This window comes from Gymnodraco acuticeps, unplaced genomic scaffold (assembly GCF_902827175.1).
Source record: "Gymnodraco acuticeps unplaced genomic scaffold, fGymAcu1.1, whole genome shotgun sequence".
Classification (NCBI taxonomy): Eukaryota; Metazoa; Chordata; class Actinopteri; order Perciformes; family Bathydraconidae; genus Gymnodraco; species Gymnodraco acuticeps.
Window position 1 is genome coordinate 246,650 of NW_022991588.1, and position 22,116 is coordinate 268,765.

The window sequence follows — 22,116 nt, forward strand, 5'->3', positions numbered from 1 at the left end:
GCATCTGCAGGCAGTGGCAAGTACTTCTGGCATATGCCACAGAGGCCGCTACTCTGTGGTATCTGTGGCAAGTACTTCCGGCATATGCCACAGATGCCACAACTTGCAGAGGCATCTGCCGCTGCTCAACAGGAGTTGCCACAAGATGCCACGGAGTAGTGGCCTCTGTGGCAGATGCCGGAAGTACTTGCCACTGCCTGCAGATGCCACGAAATGAGCCAGGCCCTACTGAAATGCTGTGCTGTTTTCTCAAATGCTGTGGTGTTTTGTGAAATGCTGTGGTGTTTTCTCAAATGCTGTAGTGTTTTGTGAAATGCTGTATCGTTTTCTAAAATGCTGTATCGTTTTCTGAAATGCTGTAGCGTTTTCTAAAATGCTGTAGTGTTTTGTGAAATGCTGTGGTGTTTCCTGAAATGCTGTGGTGCTTCCTGAAATGCTGTTTTGACTTGCACTTCAGGGCCACCGTAGTTATTCTTAATTGACTATAACAAAAAAAGCATTGTCATATTTTTATAGTCACAACAAATGCCTGATATCTCTTAAATTGCATTTTGGAAGATCACTGTATTATGTCAAAGGTAGTCCTATGTCTATGTATATATCTTATAAATGAGCATAAGAAGTGTCAATATATAATATTAATGAACGTTCTAGTTCATTCAAAGCCAGATAACTCACTTTTTGATCATTAGCCTATAGAAGAAGAACATCGTCAGAAGAGTTTTGATGTACAGTAATTGTTCAACTCCACAGTTTCCACTAGCACTACATTGTGTTTTTGTGCAGGGTTTATTTCTTTCTGAACTATTGTCACAGCAGGATGTAAAAGTAGCTTCTATAACAAAAGGCTGTAAACATGTCACATGTCTGGTAAATAGAAATGTAGAAGTCAATTAATTTATGGTGAGAACTATATCAGGTGTGGTCATTTTAAATGGCTGTTTACAATTTAATGCCACAATATCACAACTCTTTATTACGATATTATATTAGTGATTTTACGTGAGCTATGACAAGATACAAATAATGTCTATAAATATAGTTTGAAACATCCCAAAACTGTCATGTGTTCACTGTGACACGCCTGTTGCAGCCTTACTTTACATTCCCCACTGATTCATGCAGGCTTCACCCTCTCCTCCAGGCCTCTGACTGAGCATTTGTGCCCCCTCCCTCCTCCCCAGCTGGCCTGCGGTCAGTTGCTGTACACCTGCACCACAGCAGACATTATGGGAGCTCAGCAGCGTAACATCTGATTCAGGCTCTGCAGGGGCGGCGTGTGTCGTGTGTTCAGCCAGGTTTTCACCCTCAGAGCTCGGCAGACAGAGCAAAGCAGGCCCGCCATTTCGCCTCCTCCTCGGTAGTCTTTTTTATTTCTCAGCGCTTTACGGCGGAGCAGCGGCAGGAGGAGGAGAAGCGGCGGCGGCGGCGACGACTGGCGGAGCGGCGGAGGCAGGCAGGCAGGAGGAGAGACGCAGGGATCCGGCGTGCCACATCGGGATGAGAGCGACACAGAGACCCGGGTCGGATGAGTCAGCGAGTGGACCCTGCAATCACGGCATCCCTGAAATCTGACTGACGGAGCGCCAGAAAGAAGAAACAATATAACAATTTCTGATTGTTGTTGTAGTCGGATTCCGCTTCTCTTTATTCCGCCCTCCCCTGGTCCGCGTCTGCCATAGCCTAGTTTTGATTTTGTATTCCACCTAGGTGGGAAAGGGGGTCCGGCAAGGTTGCGGAGGAGGTGGAGGTTTTATTTATTTTTTTCCCCCTTAAAAGCTCACACCCGAAGATAAAAACTGAAACAACCATTCTAAAGTCTTTTGTTGCATTGAGTGAGTGAAGATGTCGGGGCAGAGCATTACGGACAGGATAACTGCAGCCCAGCACAGTGTAACGGGATCCGCCGTGTCAAAAACAGTATGCAAGGCAACCACTCACGAAGTAATGGGCCCGAAAAAGAAACATTTGGATTGTGAGTATCCTTTTTTTCCTCAACTGTACAGCACACAAGTGTTAAATCACCGCAGGCTGAGCGGAAACGCCGCTTCAGCTGTCTGAGTTATGGCGGTGGAGGAGCTACCAGGCCTCAAAGCCTAAGCGATGCTACATGCTAAATTGCTCATGTCAGGGAGATTATATGGTTATAACATCGTGCACAGGCCTTGTTGACATAGTGCTCTACATAATTAAAACGGGTTGAAAGACGTAGTGTCCCTTTTATTAAGCCTTACAAATGGGTTTCTTTTCATTTTTTGTCACAAATAGCTGTCAGACTAGCTTATCTGGCTGTCTGGTTTTGTTCACCCCTTTTCTCGTGTCATTCCCATGTCTACTCATTGATTTGTATCTTAAATGTTTAGCCTGCGTTGCAGATACATTGGATGAAGATTTATTGAGATGCATCTTAAAGGAAACAGGTAAATCGGTGTAAGCTAGTGGGCCCCTGACTCTCACAGGCCCTGATATGAACATTTACTGGAGTCCAATTTCATCTCCCATCTTGGTGCACCTGCAGCTGGACAAGTGTCTATTGCAGGCTACAGGGTGAAGTGATTGAGTAAAAACCTGGTGTTTCTCATGGAATTATCATGATGTGTAAGACACTATGAATCTGAGTTTGTGGCTGAGGTTTGTGAGTTTCCTTCCTCCTTTACTCAGGAAGTCAAACACTTCTGCTTGTACCCTGACGTAAGCACAATAGCTTAAATCCTCGTGTGACCATTAGTGTGATGCACTCCCAGAAAGAGGAGTCACTGTTCTTCTGTACTTAGGCAGGCAGTGGGTAGATTTTCTGCATATTGATCTGCACTTGCAAATGCATGATGGCAGCAATGAAAGAGTTTTTTGATAAAATGTCCTGCGTCATCATAAGAGTTCAGTAACAGTGCAGGAAAAAGTGTGTGCTGAATCCAGGCTCATTGTCATGATCTGTGGAGAGGAATAGAAGATAACATGATGAGTTAACTGGTCATAAGTAATGGTTAGTTGCTGAATATTCTGGCTCAATGTTAAAAGTTGCAGGTGCCACACCTGTTGTGCTGCTTGGGCTCACTCCCCTGAGGTGAGATGAGCAAAAGTTGGCAGAGTGAGACTCAAATATCCAATGTGACTGACGTGTCTGAGTATACAGAACAGTGTATAATCTGTTTAGATACAGTATGAACACAGTATCATCTTGTTTAATGTTGAAACATGAAGGTGTCTGGATTATTTGATTTATAGTGTATATACATTAAGATGGATTACTTTGTTATGTCCCTTCTGACATGATAGTAGAGTTTTCCCTAATATGTAAGTATTATATATGGCAATTGCATGCCAATGCAATTGCATTATTAGAGCGTTATCAATACTTGAAATGAGGGGAGAAAGAGATGTGGAAAAGCCTAAGTTTAGAGATCATACTTGCAGTATGCACAATTATGGCTGGATATGAATATGGTTGTATAATCATAGACTTAAATGTTGTCCTATCCTAAGCAGTTTTGCAGGAACCTTTTTGAGACGATGGTCAAGCTAATGCATTAAAATGATTGATTCTGTCTGACCAAAGGTCTAAAACCTAAAGATATTGAGTTAAAGATGTTGAGTTTACGATAACATAATGCAAAGAAAAGCAAAAACTCTTTAGATTTGAGAAGTTGGAACAAAGTAATATTTGTCCTTTTTGCTTGATGGAAGACTTTGGCTTTTTGATTGTAGTTCATCTACTGTAGGATACATGAGTTTTTGGGACTTAAGGTATTATACTTTTTACAATTTCCTACAACTCTTTTTCTAACCTAACCAGAAGCCAAAGTTATCAATAGTCAAATATATGTCATAAGCAGTCCGATAAGAAAATAGCATTTAAATTAGTTTTATTTCCTGAGTCTATTGGAGTGTTATCCCCACCTGTTGATTTGTGGAGTTGTCAAAAACTATACAGGGAACCTTTTAAATAAACCAGATTATTAATCTGATATTTGATGACAGTTTTTTTTATTCTGTTCTGGCCTGATCTCTTACTTTGTTCCTCTCTGTAACAACAATTAATTCACTCGCAATCATGCAGATCACAATCATCAGAGATATGTGTGATTGTTTATACACATTGCTTGTTCTCCTCTGTTGTTTTGACCGTGTTTTGACTTTGCACAAGTAAAACAGACTGGATCTATTTTAGGATTTTAGTTTTTTTAAATTATTGGCAACTTTTGAAAATCAACGCTACAAACATGGCTTGTACTATAACAGACAGTATTAGGGTTGGATACCTCGTCCTACACATAGTTATTTAGTGCTTCTGGGCAAACAAATAAGTTTATAGAGTCATTATTTAGAACATTTAGGATTGATACAATTACGATACCTGCCTAAACTATCTTGCTGCCAATACTGAAACATTACTACATCAGAAATCTGTAAAAGTAATGGGCAAATGAACACATTTTTAAGGTTATCCTGAGCAGAGATGGGGTCGTTACTAAAAAAAAAAGTAATATATTACATATTACTTTTTTTTTTAAAAAGTCATATATTACACTACTTCGTTACTCTCTACATAAAGTAACTCGTTACTTTACTCGCAGGGCCGGCCCGCCCCTCTCTACAGGCAGATCACGCAGACTGCTAAAGTTTCAAATGTTCTCTTTAGTTCAGTTTCCATTGTCGCTTAAGACTGATCCAGATCCTGAATGTTTTCCTATCTGACCATGGCTGTCCTCTGTCTCCTGCTATCTGTATTTTGCGCAGTCTATCTCTGCTCACGCTGTTGCGTCGGCGTGTTCTCCTGCGTGTTGGCCATGTGTTGCACTGGAACACACCGCCAAGACTTCAGCCGAGCACGTACGAACTGCGCATGCGTGAGTGGCAATAACTCTCCTTACCAGCAGGCGGCGGTAGTGGGTATTCGTCATTCAAAACAAGCAACAACCGGAAAACAGAGAAGAAGAACAGACTACGTGATATAAACAAACAACAAATAGCTTAGCTTCACCTTAGCATGTGTTCTTTGCAGGTGTTTGTTGAGGTTTGATTATGACTTATTTTAGTAAGTAACAAAGTAACGCGTGTCGGGGCAATGTTAGTAACTGTAGTGTGATTACTGAATTATAAAAGTAGCGCGTTAACACTACTCCGTTACCGACAAAAGTAATATTATTACACCCAACTCTGATCCTGAGTTAGTTTTTAGTGATTATATATGAACTCCCAACATATATCCCACCCTAATGGTGATTAATACTGTTCAGCAGCGTCATGCTCTTTCATGATTGTTACATGAATGAATTGGAATCATTAATGTTAACCACAGTGAATATTTAGTGGCTGATTGTTACATGACAGTGCTGTCAGTTTATCCTCCTCCCCCATATTCCTCCTCCTTACTCGTACTCATCTCCTCTTCATCATCTTCTTCTGTGGGCAGCTCAGCCACCCATGCTAACTGCTGCTGCTTCTCTGGAAGGTTATCCTGTCCTACTTAAAGTCCCCCGCCTTTGAAAAGTCAAATATAGGACAGAAAGGGAGGCCCAATTACCCCGCCAGTCTGATCGCTGCTGTGAATGGCAGGGTTATTCTCACTTTGACTAACATCATTCAAGCAGCACATGGATGTAGGGTGAACATGTTTGCAGAGGAAGTGGGGCAGAAAATGTATGATTTACATCTTAATGTCCTGCACTTTACCTTGCTCTGTTAAAAGGATGTTTTCATGCCATTAACAATTTAAATGAATGTTATCAGTGTCTGCTTCTGCTTCAGGGGTCCCTGATTGCATCGGTGATGGTTCTATGTTTATTATGCTAATTTTATATAGAAAACTTCTTGCTTAACATACTGTTATTTTAGGGTATTTTGAGTAGAATTATTCTGTAATTGTAACTCAAGTCTACAGGGTAATTATTGTGACTAACAATGAGATGTATTAACAGTCAATAATTGACAAATAGATTTGGCAATCAAGCATCTATTCTAGAATATTACATGCCAGCAAAAAGTCAGCAGGAATATTTTTGCTATTTTGGGTAATTTTTAAAGGTAAATGAATAACCAACTTCAATTATACATTCTACAGAGGTTTTCTGGGGGGTATATAGAGGGAATACAACTGAATAAATAAGATATGAACATTTGATACTTCATTTAGAATGGTATTAGGTGGAGAACATCGGCAAAGCCCAGAGAATGCTTGAGACATAACTTAAACAATCAATTGAATATCTAAGTTATTGTGTCGAGATGTTATGTTTGTATTTTATTTGGAGATCAATTTGTAATCTATTTTCAGTTTTAACTTGACCAAACCTCTCTTTGAAAAGTATCCACTTAAATATAGGAATTAGCAGCAGTGTGTTTTGCAAATGCTGCTAACAGGTGACCAAAACTGCACATTAGGGCTGCACGATATTGAAAAAAACTGACATTGCGGTTTTTTGTTCCCCTGCGATATATATTGCGTTATTTTTAACCTGTTAAGCCCCAAGGTCCCGGCGGTTATTTTACTTTTTTTTCAGGACACTGTGTCTCAGGGGATCTTAATATTTAAGAACCTATTAATGTGTTATACCAGATTAACGGAAATAATCTCAGCTAACTGACGATACAAACCATTTTTACCAAAACAAAACACAAGTCTCATAAGAAGCATCTAAATGACCCCTGAGCGAAAAATGCTACCGGACTTTGGCACAGAACTCAAGATAAAAGTACCCTTATTACTTATCGTAGCTGCACATACAAGATATCCGATTAAAGCTGAGGTTCCACAGATTATTTAGGTATATAGTATCATCACTGAGTCATCCGAACTCGCGACAGGGGAAGCAAACACAGACATCACAACACGTACCTTTACGGAGCTTCTAGGGGAGATCGTCTCACTGTAGCTGTCAATCTGATCAAAAGACGTGTTCAATGGCATGAAAATGAGAAAAAACGCGGCTGAATCGGTTAATCCATAGGTTTTTAACGTCTCTGTATAAAAACATTATTTCATTTATAATCCATAATTCCATTTTTATGTAAAAATCACAGAGCAAAAGTTAGCTGCTAATGGTAGCCACCAGAGTGGCTGCTGCTTCCGGTCTTGGCTATGCGGCAGTCTAATACACACATGACCAAATAAGGAGTGAGAGTGACGCGTAGCCAAAACCGGAAGCTGCATACACTCTGGTGGCTACCATTAGCAGCTAACTTTTGTGCTCTGATTTTTACATAAAAATTGAATTATGGATTATAAACTGGGTGTGACCCTAGATAACAACCTGTCACAACAACCTGTCCTTCACTGCAAACATCGCTGCTACAACCCGCTGCTGCAGATACACGCTTTACAACATCAGGAGGATGCTGACCCAGAAAGCGACGCAGGTTCTGGTCCAGGCTCTCGTCATCTCACGCCTAGACTACTGCAACTCCCTCCTGGCTGGTCTACCTGCATGTGCCATCCGACCTCTGCAGCTCATCCAGAATGCAGCGGCTCGTCTGGTCTTCAACCTTCCTAAACTCTCCCACACCACGCCGCTCCTCCGCTCCCTTCACTGGCTTCCGATAACTGCTAGAATCCACTTCAAGACAATGGTACTTGCGTACCATGCTGGATCTGGCCCTTCCTACATCCAGGACATGGTTAAACCGTACACCCCAGCACGTGCACTCCGCTCTGCATCAACCAAACGGCTCCCTGCACCCTCGCTGCGAAGGGGACCCAAGTTCCCATCAGCAAAAACACGTGGGTTTGCTATCCTGGCTCCAAAATGGTGGAATGAGCTCCCCATTGACATCAGGACAGCAGATAGCTTACACACCTTCCGGCGCAGACTGAAAACTCATCTCTTTCGACTCCACTTCGAGCGATAGAACTATTAACAAAGCACTTATATACTAATAAAGGGCTGGCTTATCTAAAGCCAGTTGAGTAGCACTTGAAATGTTTTTGCTCTATGAAACCTGATGTACTTATATGATTCTGTTTTCCTCAAGTTTGTATTTTGTTGGTCGAACGCACTTATTGTAAGTAGCTTTGGATAAAAGCGTCAGCTAAATGTAATGTAAGGTAAATAAACAATTGCTTCAAAGCCACAGATACATTATTAACATATGGATCAACCGATTCAGCCGCGTTTTTTGTCGTTTTAATGCCATTGAACACGTATTTTGATCAGATTGACAGCTACGGTGAGACAATCTCCCGTAAAAGCTCCGTAAAAGGTACGTGTTGTGATGTCTGTGTTTGCTTCCCCTGTCGCGAGATCGGATCGCTTAGATACTATACTTAAATAATCTGTGGAGTCTCAGCTTTAATCAGATATATTGTATGTGCAGTTTCGATAAGTAATAAGGGTATCTTTATTTTGAATTCTGTGCTAAAGTGCGTTGGCATTTAAAAAAAAAAAAGAATAAAACCGCACGTCCCTGCGGTGTGAATATCGCGCATGCGCATATCGCGGTTATCGCCATGACACGGTATATCGTTCAGCCCTACTGCACATAATGACCTGTTGTGGAGGAGTAAAGTGTGAGTCACATCGGAGACTGTTTTTGTCTCAGACATCCAAAAATGAAATGGTGCATCTGTGGTCGCTTTTTACTTTTCATCGTAGGCAGCAGGTTGTCTGTTCACTAACTCATCGTGAGGCCTTTTGACAATTCACTCAGAATATGCTGGTTTATATGAGTGAGTGTGTGTGTGTGTGTGTGTGTGTGTGTGTGTGTATATATATATCTCATTATATATTTAGCCTTGGAAAATCAGATACCTCTTCTCCTTCTGTCACCTCCACCCAATATAATGATATTAATACAATATATATATATATATATATATATATATATATATATAGAACTAAATATCAAATATCCCTAACTCAACACACTATCGATTGTGCAATGATATTTTCAGTTTTGTCACACAATAACGGATTATATTTAAGCAGTGTTTTTTACACAAATTGTAATTTTACTATTATCAAGACTTAACGATTATCCAAATATTTGCGCAATAATGGACAACAATTGTCTTATCATAATAAAATATGTATTGCTGCAGTTATATTCAAAATAATGGAAGGATAAAGCACAGTATATTGGAGAAGAGCAGTTTGACATTTTCTTTTGATGGACTTTTCTTTTTTTTCAGCCTTGGAAAATAAAACGTTTATTTTTGATAGTTACACATATTATGTTTAACGGAAACTTGTGTTGTTTTGTTTCAGATTTGATCCACTGCACCAACGAGATGAACGTGAACATCCCCCAGCTGGCGGACTCTCTGTTTGAGCGGACCACCAACACCAGCTGGGTGGTGGTGTTTAAGTCTCTCATCACCACACAGCACCTCATGGTCTATGGCAACGAGGTGACGCTCCTCAGCATGCACAGGCAGACCATTTCACCGTTAATGTGTTACCTATTAGGAGTGTGGTGTTGTTTTGTTAACCTGTCTCCCCTTCCTCACAGCGGTTTGTCCAGTACTTGGCCTCAAGGAATACATTATTCAACCTCAGTAACTTTCTGGACAAAAGTGGGCTACAAGGTAACAATTTGATTCTGGCTGTTGTTGATCGTAGTTCTAAGTTATTCTGAAATGATGCTCTGTTTCTTAAAGTACATGTTCCTTCTGTTGTGTTTCATTGCAGGTTATGACATGTCCACATTTATCAGGAGGTATAGTCGATATCTGAACGAGAAAGCTGTTTCATATAGACAGGTCGCCTTTGACTTCACAAAAGTTAAACGCGGGTAAGGACCTTTTTATTTTTAATATTTATTTTCTATTCTACAATATCAAACTGTCGAAATATTTACTTTTGTAATATATCTGAAAGAAGAGTGGTATTTAGTCTGCAACAAACCATCATATTCTTTATTGCTAAACATCTCAAGTATTTTATGTAGTCTAAAACATTTCAGAAATAAACCAATTACAATATTCCAGATATCTTCAAAACAGTTTTTTGTATTATTATTACTTCTAAGTATGATTGTACACTGAATATCTTTTGGGTTTAAGCATGACATCGGTCATAAAAATGAAATACATTCAGTCTGTTTTTTAGGAGCGGTTTGCTCATCTCTCTCTCTCTGTCTCCCCCCCACCTTCCCCCTTTCTTCCCTTTCTTGCTCCGACCCTTGCTTTGTCTGCACAGAGTGGACGGCGTAATGAGGACCATGAACACGGAGAAGCTGCTGAAGACCATCCCAATTATTCAGAACCAGATGGATGCCCTCCTCGATTTCAATGTGAGTTTGAGGTGAAGCCCCCCGCAGCGCTGCAGCTCGTGTAGTAAAAAGCAGCTGGAAGAGGCTGCTGCAAACTGAGGCAGATGCATTACTGTCGTTTGTTTATCCACGTCAACACATCGCTGTGGGGGAGCTCTAAGATAAACCACTGCTTTCCCTCAGGTCAATGCCAACGAGCTGACTAATGGAGTCATCAATGCAGCCTTCATGCTGCTCTTCAAAGACTCCATCAGGCTCTTCGCTGCTTACAATGAAGGCATCATCAACCTGCTCGGTAAGACCATGTTCACCTTTTGTCTTCATTTTCTGCCCAATTCTTTGTGGTTGCTCATGCAAAATTATTCTTTTCACTAAATAGAGAAATACTTTGACATGAAGAAGACTCAATGTAAAGAAGGTTTGGACATTTACAAGAAGTTTCTCACCCGAATGACCCGGATATCAGAGTTCCTCAAAGTAGCAGAGGTAACAAGAACTTAATGTTTTTTCTTTTTTACAGAAACGCCTTTCTGCTCTTATTTAAAGTGGACCTATCATGCTATGTTTGAAAAATATATTGTAGGGCCATACCTATATAAAACATGTCTGTGAAGTTTTTTTTTCAAAATACCAAACAGATCATGCATTTTAGCCATGCCTCATTTCGCTCTATTTGCTCTTTTCCAGCCTTGTTTTTGCAAGGGCTGATTCTGTGACGTAGCTTTAATGCAAATGAGCTGCAGCTGCCACGCCCCCCTGCAGGAGAAGGGAGCATGCTCTGATCAGCTGCTGGGCTCTCAGAAGAGGGGGAGGAAAAGAGAGGCTCCGTCCTCCGTGTTTTATTCTTATATGATTATATAGTCATTATTCATTTGTTTTAAAGCTCAATAAATAACAAAGAAGACCTTTGACCAGCACTTTTCTAATTTTGATTTAATTTAAACTTTAACGGACATGTTGACCGGCGAAAAAAAATCTAACTGAAACTCTGCCGCACGGTCCCCTCGTCCCTTGGAAGAGGCGGAGAGGTGGGCGTTTTTCATCTGCTGGTGGACTACTGGAGAGAATTACAGCGAGGGAGGGATTGCATTGAATTACAGCAACAGGAGCAAACGCTTGCCTCGGGGAGGGAGAAAAAGAGCCACAGCGGAGAATAAACAGAAGGGCAACCATGCGCGGGAAGTCTTCTTCGCTGCTTTTGACTACAGCGCCACTTACAGCGTCACTTACAGGCCTGGCATATGCACTACAGCGTCTCCAGCGCTTTCGAGCGTGGCCCCGGCCCAACCCCCCATTCCCCTGATAGGTGGAGAGTTGCCCATATAGGCGGAGCACCACTTTTTTGACGTCAGAACAATTCAAATCTGTATCAGCTCCGTTGCAGCCCCGTTTTTAGAGATTTGGGTATGGAGGAAAAGAGGGTTGTGTTTTCTGACACTTGGTGAGTTCCCTGACACACCGGGGACACATATTCATGTATAAAAGACGTACAAAAGTGCATTTTGCATGATAGGTCCCCTTTAAGATGTTTTTTGTTCAGTGAAATGCCTTAATGCTGCAGGGACGTGATTGTAATTATTTTTGTTTTTCTCGTCTAACAGCAGGTGGGCATTGATCGAGGAGATATCCCAGACCTTTCACAGGTAAGCACCGAGCCTTGAGAAAAATCTGAGAAGATAGCTTTTTCGTTCTTAATAGGAAGTCTTTCCTTGCTCTCTTACTCTTATTTTGAGCTCTAACTGCTCTGTTATTATCACCGGCGTTGTTTTTATTGAACTAGAGTTTAGTACACAAGACACAGAAAGTTATTAAAATAAGACACTTTGCATGATTTCCTTCTCAAGCGCATGTTTGCCAAAGGAGGTGCTCTTCTTCTCCTGTTTCTTGTCCTTCTTCTTCTCCTTCTCCTTTTCTTCTTGCCCTATCCTTCTTCTCCTTCTTTCTACAGTAAATAAAGGTGTTGTTCCACTAAGTGTTTTAAAGTAATCACTGTAATTGCAGTCCACTCAGTAAATCTGCACAGTGACAGTTAGATGAAGTGCACATACTGTTGTGCTATGGGGAACCAATTTAACAGAAACATGTTATCCCGGAGAACTGCAGCCAAAATGCATCCCCCCTCTGACTGTCACCACCTTTATATTCTGTATTCTCCCCCTTATCTTTCCACTTTAGTTCACAGTTTGTGTAAGTACTATCATTTCACTCTTCTTCTATGTCCGTGACTTGCTTCAGTGTTGTCTTTCTGCATGCCTCTGCTCTGACTCTGTCTCCTACATCGTGGTGAAAAAAAGTTGAAGGAAAAAACCCTCGCTGTGGTAAATTTCTGTTCACTTTGGTCACGTTATTGAGGTGTAAACCAGTGTAGCTCATCTCCTGTAGAGTGGCTGCCCCGTTGTACTTAGACACGGCCGATTCAACAACGCCCCGGCTGTTGAAGAGTCGTGCTGCAGTACGTCATCCCACGTAGATGTGACTCTCATCCAAAGTAGCTTTTTGGCTAGAATTCAGTCATCTATCAGTGGTGGGTAACTGTTAGCCCAAAGCTAGTTTTTGTGGCCCAAATTCAACCTCCTAATCAAAGACATAAATTGGCTGTTTGGTGTATTTCATGGTGTGGGATGTTTTTGCTCCATCGTGGTTGCCCACCACTGTCCTTTATGGTCTAGATGTCCACGTAGACTACATCTTCTACGTCTTAGGAACTTGCTGATTGTGTGTTTTCTGTCACGGCAGGCTCCCAGTAGCCTTCTGGAAGCTCTGGAGCAGCACTTGGCCTCTTTAGAGGGCAAGAAGGTCAAAGACTCCACGGCTGCCAGCAGGTACATTAAAGCTCCCCTCAATGTTACTGAACTCCTCTCTCCTCTTCCTCAAATCTGTCTTCCAATTTATATTGCTCAGAGATATAACGTTTAATTAGATTGTGCTGAATCAAGTCAGTCTTTTAGTCAAGTTTTATTTTGACTATGATTTGTATAGCAAGCATTCGCACGAGCTGAAAATATGACGGTATGTCAAAAGTAAAGCATTTTGAGAGAAGTGCACAGATACAAATGTGTAATAGAAAAAAAGAATAAACCAATTAATGCAGAGTACATTTGCGTCTCTTTCCTCCAGGGCCAGTACTCTGTCAAACGCAGTGTCATCGCTGGCCAGCACAGGCATGTCTTTCACTAAAGTGGACGAGCGGGAGAAGCAGGCGGCTCTGGAAGAGGAACAGGCTCGACTCAAAGCTCTGAAGGTGGACTTTCTGTTTTAAAAACAACACCTTTACACTTTAATATCCCCAGTTGTTGCCTGTATGTTTGAATGAAAGTTTCTCTTCACTCAGGAACAGAGGCTCAAAGAGCTCTCCAAGAGGCCCTCCTTCGCCACCACCGACACATCGCCCGTCTCCACCACCGGGGGCACCATCAGCACAGCACCAGCCATCGACCTCTTCTCCACGCCCAGCTGCTCCAACGGGTATGCATACATCGACGGGATATATTTGAGTTATGGATAGGTTTATTTCGTTTTTTTCCCACTATTTTATATCAGTGCTGCAATTATCTAGTCCCTTAACATTCATCCACTTTAGATAACTTAGAAAAGGTCTCTATATTGATGTGTATTGTCTGTTCATACTCTCCATGAAAGGTCATTTCAAAAACCTTTTTTAATCTAATAAATAAACAAATAACAACACCCATGTCATTTATGTAACAAAAAATACAAACTACACCTTCAGAATGCAATGTTCTCTCTTTCACTGAACTAACACTTTTAGTTCATGCCATTTTCCCTTATTTTCCCAAAAACTACCAATATTTTCCGTCCAATCACAAAACCCTATCTTGTACAAACAAAATGTAAAAAATAATCAATCTTCATTGCAGTGCATGTGGAACACAACAGTTATGAAATAAAGAGTAACATCTTAAACAAATAGGCAGAAAAAAACACCACATACACCATGTTCTCATCTATAAATATAGAGAAGTGTATTTTAAGACGTAAAGGGTATTTTTGACTCCAACCTTTGAATCAGGACTTTACATTTTTTATTTTGGCTTTTTAGTTGTTTTTTCACATGAGAAAGGGGGTCTCTTTTTAACGTTGTTAAACATTGGTTTTCTTTCCCCTCTGCAGTGCAGTGAAGATGGAGAGTGACCTCTTTGACCTGCAGGCCTTCCAGGCCTCCATGCAGTCGGGCTCCTCAGGGCTTCCAGTGGCTACAGCGTGGGCAGGTACACAGCGGCCCTTCAGCACCTCCAACATCTGTGTTTCTCAACATTCTGGGTCTTTTCTGCATGCTGTCCTTCTCTTGTTGTCTGACTCTGATTCCCCCCCTCTTCCTCTCCACTCTTTTTGTCTGTCTTTGTCTTTTTTCTCTGTCTCTCTTTCCTCTGCCTGCCTAGATCCTTTCACCTCTGCAGAAGCTGGAGATGAATCCATGCCAAACCTTAACCCTTTCCTCTCAAAAATCGTTGTCGAAGCCACTCACTTGCCTGTCGTGTCTTCAGACGGTGTTAGCTTTCCCTCTAGGACATCTGGTCATGAAATGTTTGGTGGTAATGACTCATTTTGTTTCTCCTCAAAAGTCTTCTTGTCGCTCTTGTTCATTTCTCTGTTGCCACTTAAAAAGCATGACTAGCCTGCATGTTTACTGTGCTGACTGTTGATTTTCTGTCTCTTAATTGATCTTCTTTTATCTGTCTTCAAAGCAATCCTCATTGCAGTTCATACCAAGCTCCAGCTATGTTTTATTGTAGCCAGTGTAGAGGCCCTACACCCATTTCGCTTTACCTTCCATCCTCTATTCAAATTAAGTTTGGTGTTGCATTGTTATACAATCATGCCTTAGAGCTTTTAAGTTAAAACCTGTTCTTCTTTTACCAACCCTATTTTTGATTCTCCAGATCGTTACAATCCCTTTATTGACACAAACTCATCCGTTTCAACCAATTACAAACGCACAGTTCGGATAGAACACTCAATCTCAGGTACTATGATGGCTCTCCATCCCAGCCTATGTTTCCTGAGCCCTGGCAAACATAGGGTCCCATACACTACCCTCAGGGCTCCTATTTAGATATAAACTGTAGAAATGTGGTCATAGACTAGAAAAAGTTTGACATTTTGGGAAATACAATGATTTGTCCTCTAGCCTGGAGAAGATTGATAACCTTCGTATATGTGTGTTTGTCTGCTACTACACACCTGTATTTCTGCTCTAAAACCAAAAGGACAGGTTTTTATTTGATTGTTTTTCACTGATCTTGTTATCCATCTCGCAGCAGGAAGTTTCCCAAAATGTCAGACTATTCCTTTAATTCCTTTACCCTTTTGGTAGCTATTAATCTTAAGCTGTACTTTAAACACTCAGAACTGAACAATTACAATCATGTTATCTGTCTTCTTTCTGCCTGTACTGCTGTCATTTCCCACCGGTCTCTTTGGCCTGGTCTTGAAATGCTTTTTCTTTTTTGCTCTTTTTCTTCTCCTCTCTTTCTTCTTTGTCTATCTCGTCCTGCTTCCTGTGGCGTGTCAGACTCCTTCTGTGGTCCAGTGTCCATTGCTCAGCACCTCCCACACCAGGCTCCCTTCCCCACTGAGCCCTCTGTAGCAGGTCTATTCAGAGGTACTGAAGGCTCTGCGGCGCACTCAGCCACAGATTTATTTTGCTATTCTGTGGAGAAAGTGGTAGCACTCAGCTCTCTGTTCAATTGTTCTGTAAAAATGGTTTAGAAATGGTTTAAAATAACCACACTACATTCAAACTTCATCTTACATTTGGAACTTCCATTCAGACAACATTTGAGTTAAAACAATATATTTTTTTAAATGGAAGCTTTAATGTTTTTTGAGGACAAGGATTTCACATTTACAGATATTAAGGTGCTAGTAAGTAACGGCCTGAGTGAAATAAAAAAAATCATGCGAGAATCAGATGAATCATACAGTATTACAAACTCCTGAGGGTAAACCAGTTTCTACCGTTGCATCTATGGACACTGTTCTACACGGGCCAGTGCAGAAAACAAAGTCCAAATGTTCAGTTTTCACTTTTTTATCTCTGTAACTGCAGCTGTCTCCATCTCTTGTGAAGGATACTCGACGCCGCAGGCCGCTGCTCAGCAGTCGGCTGGGGGACTCCAAGTGGACTTTGAGTCCGTCTTTGGAGCCAAAGCCGCAGGCAACAACAGCCTCGATTGTGATGGTGAGGATTTACATTCAATAACTGCAATATGATGGTTTTAAGTCAAGTAAACATTAATCTAAAATGTAAATCGCTAGGCAGTAAGGTGAAAGTTATACTACTTTTCCAAAACACTAAAGCTCCTTTAGTTTATGTAGCAGTCTGATTTTTCTGTCCTTAACATTTACAGATTATTTTTTAAAAGAAAAATAACTCTAAAAGGTCCAAAACATTCTCTGCATTTTTCACGTTTTTCTTTTTTAATATATTTTTGAAAAAGTAAAATGAGAACAATTTACTCAGACTCATCACTGATCTTGATAAGTAACAAATAATGCAAGAATAGAGTGATATAGTCCTGGACTTATCTCTATCATTTTTAATTGTTAAACTACTACTCACAAAATACTTTAAAGATATACATGTGTAACCCAACAAGTATACATGGGTTTATTGTCTCTGTGTCTTGTCAGATATTTCTGGCGGCATCCTGAAACCGACCCATGCCGGCTCCGGCCAGGCGTCCGGTCTGCTGCCGGACAAGCTGGTGTCAGATGACCTTGACTCCTCCCTGGCTAACCTTGTGGGCAGTGAGTGTGATGCTGTGGCTTCCAGCTCCTCTAATTAAAGCGCATGCTCATTAAGGCATTGACGTCTAAGACCTTCCCATTGAACTGTCTTTTTTTCTTTTCTCAGACCTCGGGATTGGAAACGGCACGATGAAAAAGTAAGAAATGGATGAGCGCTCTGTGGCTTTAACAGACACACATAATTAGACACACACACTCTCTGCATCACATACTCTCTACATCACACACTCTCTACATCACACACTCTCTGCATCACACTCTCTGCATCACACACAGCAGCAGCGTTGTGCTTTTAGGGCAGATACAAACTGTTGCTAACATCCACTGTCGTCTTAATCTGCAGCGACATGCACTGGGTTCAGCCGGGGGAGAAGAGGATGACCGGCGGCACCGGCTGGCAGCTCAAAGCGGCGCCGTCCACGACCTGGAACCCCGTTTCCATGGTGACGCACAGATTTATAACTGTAGTGCTCCTCATTTCTGCTGCTCTGTCAGTTTATTGCCCAATAATGGCGGATGATGTATTGTTATGCTGCTAGTTTGTGTTCTCACTACCCTGTTTGTTTTTACCTCAGCCATCGTCAGTCATGGCCTTCCCTGCCACCACACCCACAGGCATGATGGGATACGGCATGGTCAGTATTCTGGGAAATGTACAGTGTAGATCTAGTAGCTTTTAGGAACTCTTATATAATATAATATCCGAAATGCCGCTGAATCAGATGAATTTACCTGTTCCTTATGTTTCGAGAATGAATTGACATTGATTGAGTTTAACTGGATCAAGAGACTTTTCTCTTTTGAAAATTGTAACGAAAATCTAATTTTATTTAAAGCACATTCAGTTTATTATTATTCCACTTTAACTGACACAGGGTTGTCTTTTTTTACTTTTGAGGGGTAATGTATGGAATGCACACAGACAGCACTTTTTGTTGCATGATATGATTATTCTTCATAATGATTAACAGTTTCAAATATTATACAGTAACACTGTAAACGTAGTCACCTATGATGCTTACGTTTTGTTGAATGAGAATCCATTATGTTTGAAATGTTTGGGTTTAGCGCCCTCTAGAGGTTGTATGAAACATTATGAATTCAAAGATAAAGCTTAAATTAATCTGTATTTTACAACAAGGAAGTCAACGTTTACTCATCAATTGTGCTTGTGTTATCTTAGTCATGATTCATATAACACATCCTTTAAATATATATTCTTGGTCTTGAATAAATTGTCACTATTGTATGACAGACTACAGACCAAATAATACACCAAAAAGTGTTGTACCTTTACAGTTATAAACTCTACACAGCGTCTTCATTTCTTTTTTAAGCCAATGCACCCCCACTGACATGACACCTCTCATCTCTGCGCAGCCTCAACAGATGGGCTCTATGGGGATGATGAACCCCCCCACCATGATGTACTCCCAGCCGGTGATGAGGCCTCCCAACCCCTTCGGCTCTGTGTCCAGCGCTCAGGTGGGTGATCAGCAGTCTGACCACGCCCCCGAGCTGATGCACAATGAAGTCAGTATCTGTTTGCGCAGTTATCAGGTTGAGTAAATAGGTGTATCCATTGTGCCGTGACGCGTATCGTAATTAGTCACCGTGTAAGCCTTGTTGTCGGTGTGAATACCGCTGAAGATGATGACAGTTTTAACAATGGACCCATCACTCTAATGATGAGCAAAACTGTGAATCATCTCAGTCTTGACCCCCCCCCCCCAAAAAGTACTCCTTTTTATTAACCCTTCTTTCATACGTGACAGCCTCTCCAAACTAATCTCATCCCTGCTTCAGTCTCTGTACTGACTCTGACTTCTCCTCTGGTCCTCCTACTTCCTGTATTTGGTCCTGAAATAGCCCTCCGCAGCCTCTAGTCCTTCCAGCCAGAGCCCCCTCCGAGCCCCCGGACAGGACCCGTTTGCACACCTCTCTCTCAAGGATTTCTTGTAGAGCGTCTCTTTAGGTACAGCATGCCCTTTGCTAGCGGTTGCTCCTGCATGTGTTGCACGCTCACTGCTAACTCCCCTTTCTTTCAACATACTTGATGTCTCCCTCATCCGATTAGATGCTACATGTTTACTTTTCTTTTTTTCTGTTTTATTTTGACCCTTGTTGCTTGGATTTCTTGCTGTTTTAATGGATGTAATGTATCTTTAACATAGCTAGACTCATTCTAACCCTTTGTCCCTGCACTGTCATCACGTATTGCTCCAACCTGTGTCAACTGAAGCTTGCAGCCACTGCTGAGTTTAACCAGTTGACTGTTTGCTTAGCTCTGTCCTGCAAGTTATCATTAGGCAGTGTTGTCTACAACAATTATATTTTAAAAACCATGAAACACAAATGTTGTCAGGAGAAAATTGTTGTAGATTAATGTTGAGCCGCTATTGCTTCGATAGTGGTAATTAAGTTGACATTAGGAAATGTTTTCCCTTGTTTTAAAAGGAGTCAGCTGAAAATATTAAAAGTCAGCCAGAGAGACCACAGTTTAAACCAACCCATAGAGCATGGGTTGGTTTAAACTGTGGTCTCTCTGGCTGACTTTTAATATTTTCAGCTGACTCCTTTTAAAACAAGGGAAAACATTTTCTTAAATTAGCACAATAATGTCTGCATGATATCATGTTAAAGGCCATGGGCTTAAGCTCACAGATCCCAAACAAGAAGTCGGCATCCTCCCAATTTCATGAACATTCTAATAAGGGTTGTCAGGTTTGAATAACTTTGCTTTCTGTAGGGTAACATAACCCTAACTCGTTACTAACAGGTTGATTTTATAGAAAAAAGGGCTAAATAACATTAAATACAAGCGGCGCTTTATTTAGTTTATATTTTCATTGACATTTTGAAGAGCTATATGCCCCAAGATGGGCTGAAGTTTGATGGTTTCTGGTTTAAAAAGTGTTATAATTTTAATATAAGGTCCTTTGTTGGTGGTATATAGGCCCATCAAAAGAGCCAATTAAATGATTGATTCTACATTTTTAATACACATTTTGCTGCTCTTTAATTCTCTCAGAGAGCGACACATGTTCTCATATTTTTGGTTTTAAGAAGCCAAGGAGAACCAGACCTGCCAAGGAACAGCCAGATAAACGGCACCTCAACACAAATCCAGAGCTTACCACACCTGCTATTATATTATACATATAAGCTATTGCTGTTCTGGGGAAGGGTTTAGCAAACAGTCAATTACCTTATTGATGATTTCTATTCTCATTTAAGCAATTTACTAAGAATGTGTGTTACCTTTCTTGCAGATGCAGTTCATGTAATGAAGAAAAAGTGTCTCTCGGAAGATGAAGCACTTAGCAGCAAAGCTTTGTCCTCGTTGCAGTCTAACTCTACAGCGAAACATTCACACACTCCCCAAATACAGACATGTCAAGAACACAATGGTGCAACGACTGTCAGAAACCATGGTAACCATGTCCCAGTGACGTTTGACGGTAGCTCACACCCATTATTCTGTAACTTGTCCGAGACATGGAGTGATGCTGCTGTCTAAACCCCCTTAAAGAGGATTCCGTATCCATTTTACAGTGTATTCTGTAAAGATAGATATGGGTGCTGAGAAACTTTGATGTTATGTATTTGGAAATACTGTGGTTGGATGTAAAGGCTTGATGTTCAGCGCGGAGGGGGTCCGATCATCAGTCATCCACTCCCTACAGTTATTTAACTGTCACTAAGTAGTGATGCTAATGGCGTTTACACCTGTTTAGTTTTTGTCTTTTTTACCGTGTTTACAGTAGACATTCCTCGTGTGTTGTTTGTATTTATTTATGATTATTGGTTTAAGAATGGGGGGAAAAAATAATGTAAAATCTATCATTGAACAGCTGTGGGAGTGCTTCAGCATTAAACAAGGATCTCAGACTATCATTGAGAGGTAGAGTTAAAAAAAAAAACTATTATATAAATTACACCTGTTAAGCGGAATGATAGAGCACTAAATATTCTATGAGTTTTGTGTTAAGAAACCTTTTTACTAGATGAAAGATTTCACAATCTCCATTGTACTCAAAGTGCAGGGGTTAGAGTATGAGTCAGTCAGCAGTATATATTCGATTCTGTGCCTAGGGTTTTTTGCAATGGATCGTTTCCTGTCTAGTTGAAAAACACGTAATCCACGAATCTGAACGTCACACTGGGCTCCATTTGCTTTAAGCTTGGCATGCCATTGACTCACTGACCGTATTCAAGGCTGCCTTTACTCTGAATGTGAACGAGTTGTCTTCATGTTGCACACATCTTTCCACACTATCGTTCCTCAGTGGAAGTGGGTGGGGGCGGGGTGACAGGATGGAGTGTGTCTGCTTGTTGGTTAGCCATCGCTACGCTAACGGGGAAAAAGGGTCACAGATTTGATGTAAATTAATTGTATAAAAGATCCAGAGGACCAGGGTGGAGCGGAGGAGCACTGTTGATCGGCGCTCTGTGTGTATATAAAAACTGACTGTTCTTTGAGTTCAAAAGTGAAAGATGTATGAAATATGAAAGCAATTCAATCAAATTTGACTCTACCTAAGTTTGATTCAGGATATTCTCTGCGTTTGTCTCCGCAGATATTTTCTTTATGTAATTAGAACGTGTAGCAGACAATGACTGAAGTATTTTCTTTCTTTTACAAATAAAGAGCAGCTTCCACAAACTGTTGTGCCGAATATGTTTATTTTATTTTATGTAAATGTGAAATCTGTCATACAGAAATGTGAATCACTGGCATACAGCAGCCAGTTTTTACTGGGTTGTTAACCTGCAGCTGAGGATTTTCTTGATTAATCAAAGAAGTAATATGGTTATTGTTGATCAAATCCGAATCATATTTATCTACTGTAGTTCCGAATGTTGTCATTAAATCTCAATTTGTTTTGTCTGACCAACAACAAGCACAACCATAAAGTCAACTTGTTCTCTTAAGACAAGGCAGCTCAATCAAGAGTGTTTGGATATTTAACTTGTATATAAAATAACCAGCAACTAGTAAGTATTTAAGTAAATGTTATTCACAAAATGCCTCTAGAGTTTAGGATACTTGAAATAACAATATAAAACAATAACAAAAATCAAACACGCCATGGTAGGCACTTATCACACCATTTTGAGGTCATAAGCCAAACATTT

General features: G+C 40.8%; 1 protein-coding gene across 18 annotated transcripts; it reads left to right on the top strand.

Annotated features, from left to right (window-relative positions):
* The first annotated feature begins 1,118 nt into the window (after positions 1-1,118).
* picalmb (phosphatidylinositol binding clathrin assembly protein b) lies at positions 1,119-21,643 on the top strand. 18 transcript variants are annotated; one of them, XM_034197877.1, is made up of 24 exons: positions 1,119-1,975; positions 9,201-9,343; positions 9,445-9,520; positions 9,624-9,726; positions 10,134-10,227; positions 10,390-10,501; positions 10,586-10,692; positions 11,808-11,849; positions 12,382-12,393; positions 12,943-13,028; positions 13,324-13,447; positions 13,538-13,671; positions 14,338-14,435; positions 14,607-14,759; positions 15,108-15,191; positions 15,740-15,829; positions 16,277-16,408; positions 16,861-16,977; positions 17,084-17,114; positions 17,321-17,420; positions 17,553-17,612; positions 18,358-18,462; positions 18,847-18,952; positions 20,250-21,643. In XM_034197877.1, the coding sequence occupies exons 1-23, from the start codon at positions 1,846-1,848 to the stop codon at positions 18,937-18,939; spliced, it is 2,226 nt and encodes a 741-aa protein (XP_034053768.1). In that variant the 5' UTR covers positions 1,119-1,845; the 3' UTR covers positions 18,940-18,952; positions 20,250-21,643. The 18 variants fall into 18 exon arrangements, with proteins under 18 accessions (XP_034053768.1, XP_034053772.1, XP_034053769.1 ...); XM_034197881.1 differs by having other exon boundaries at positions 16,298-16,408; XM_034197878.1 differs by having other exon boundaries at positions 13,544-13,671.
* Positions 21,644-22,116: the final 473 nt, after the last annotated feature.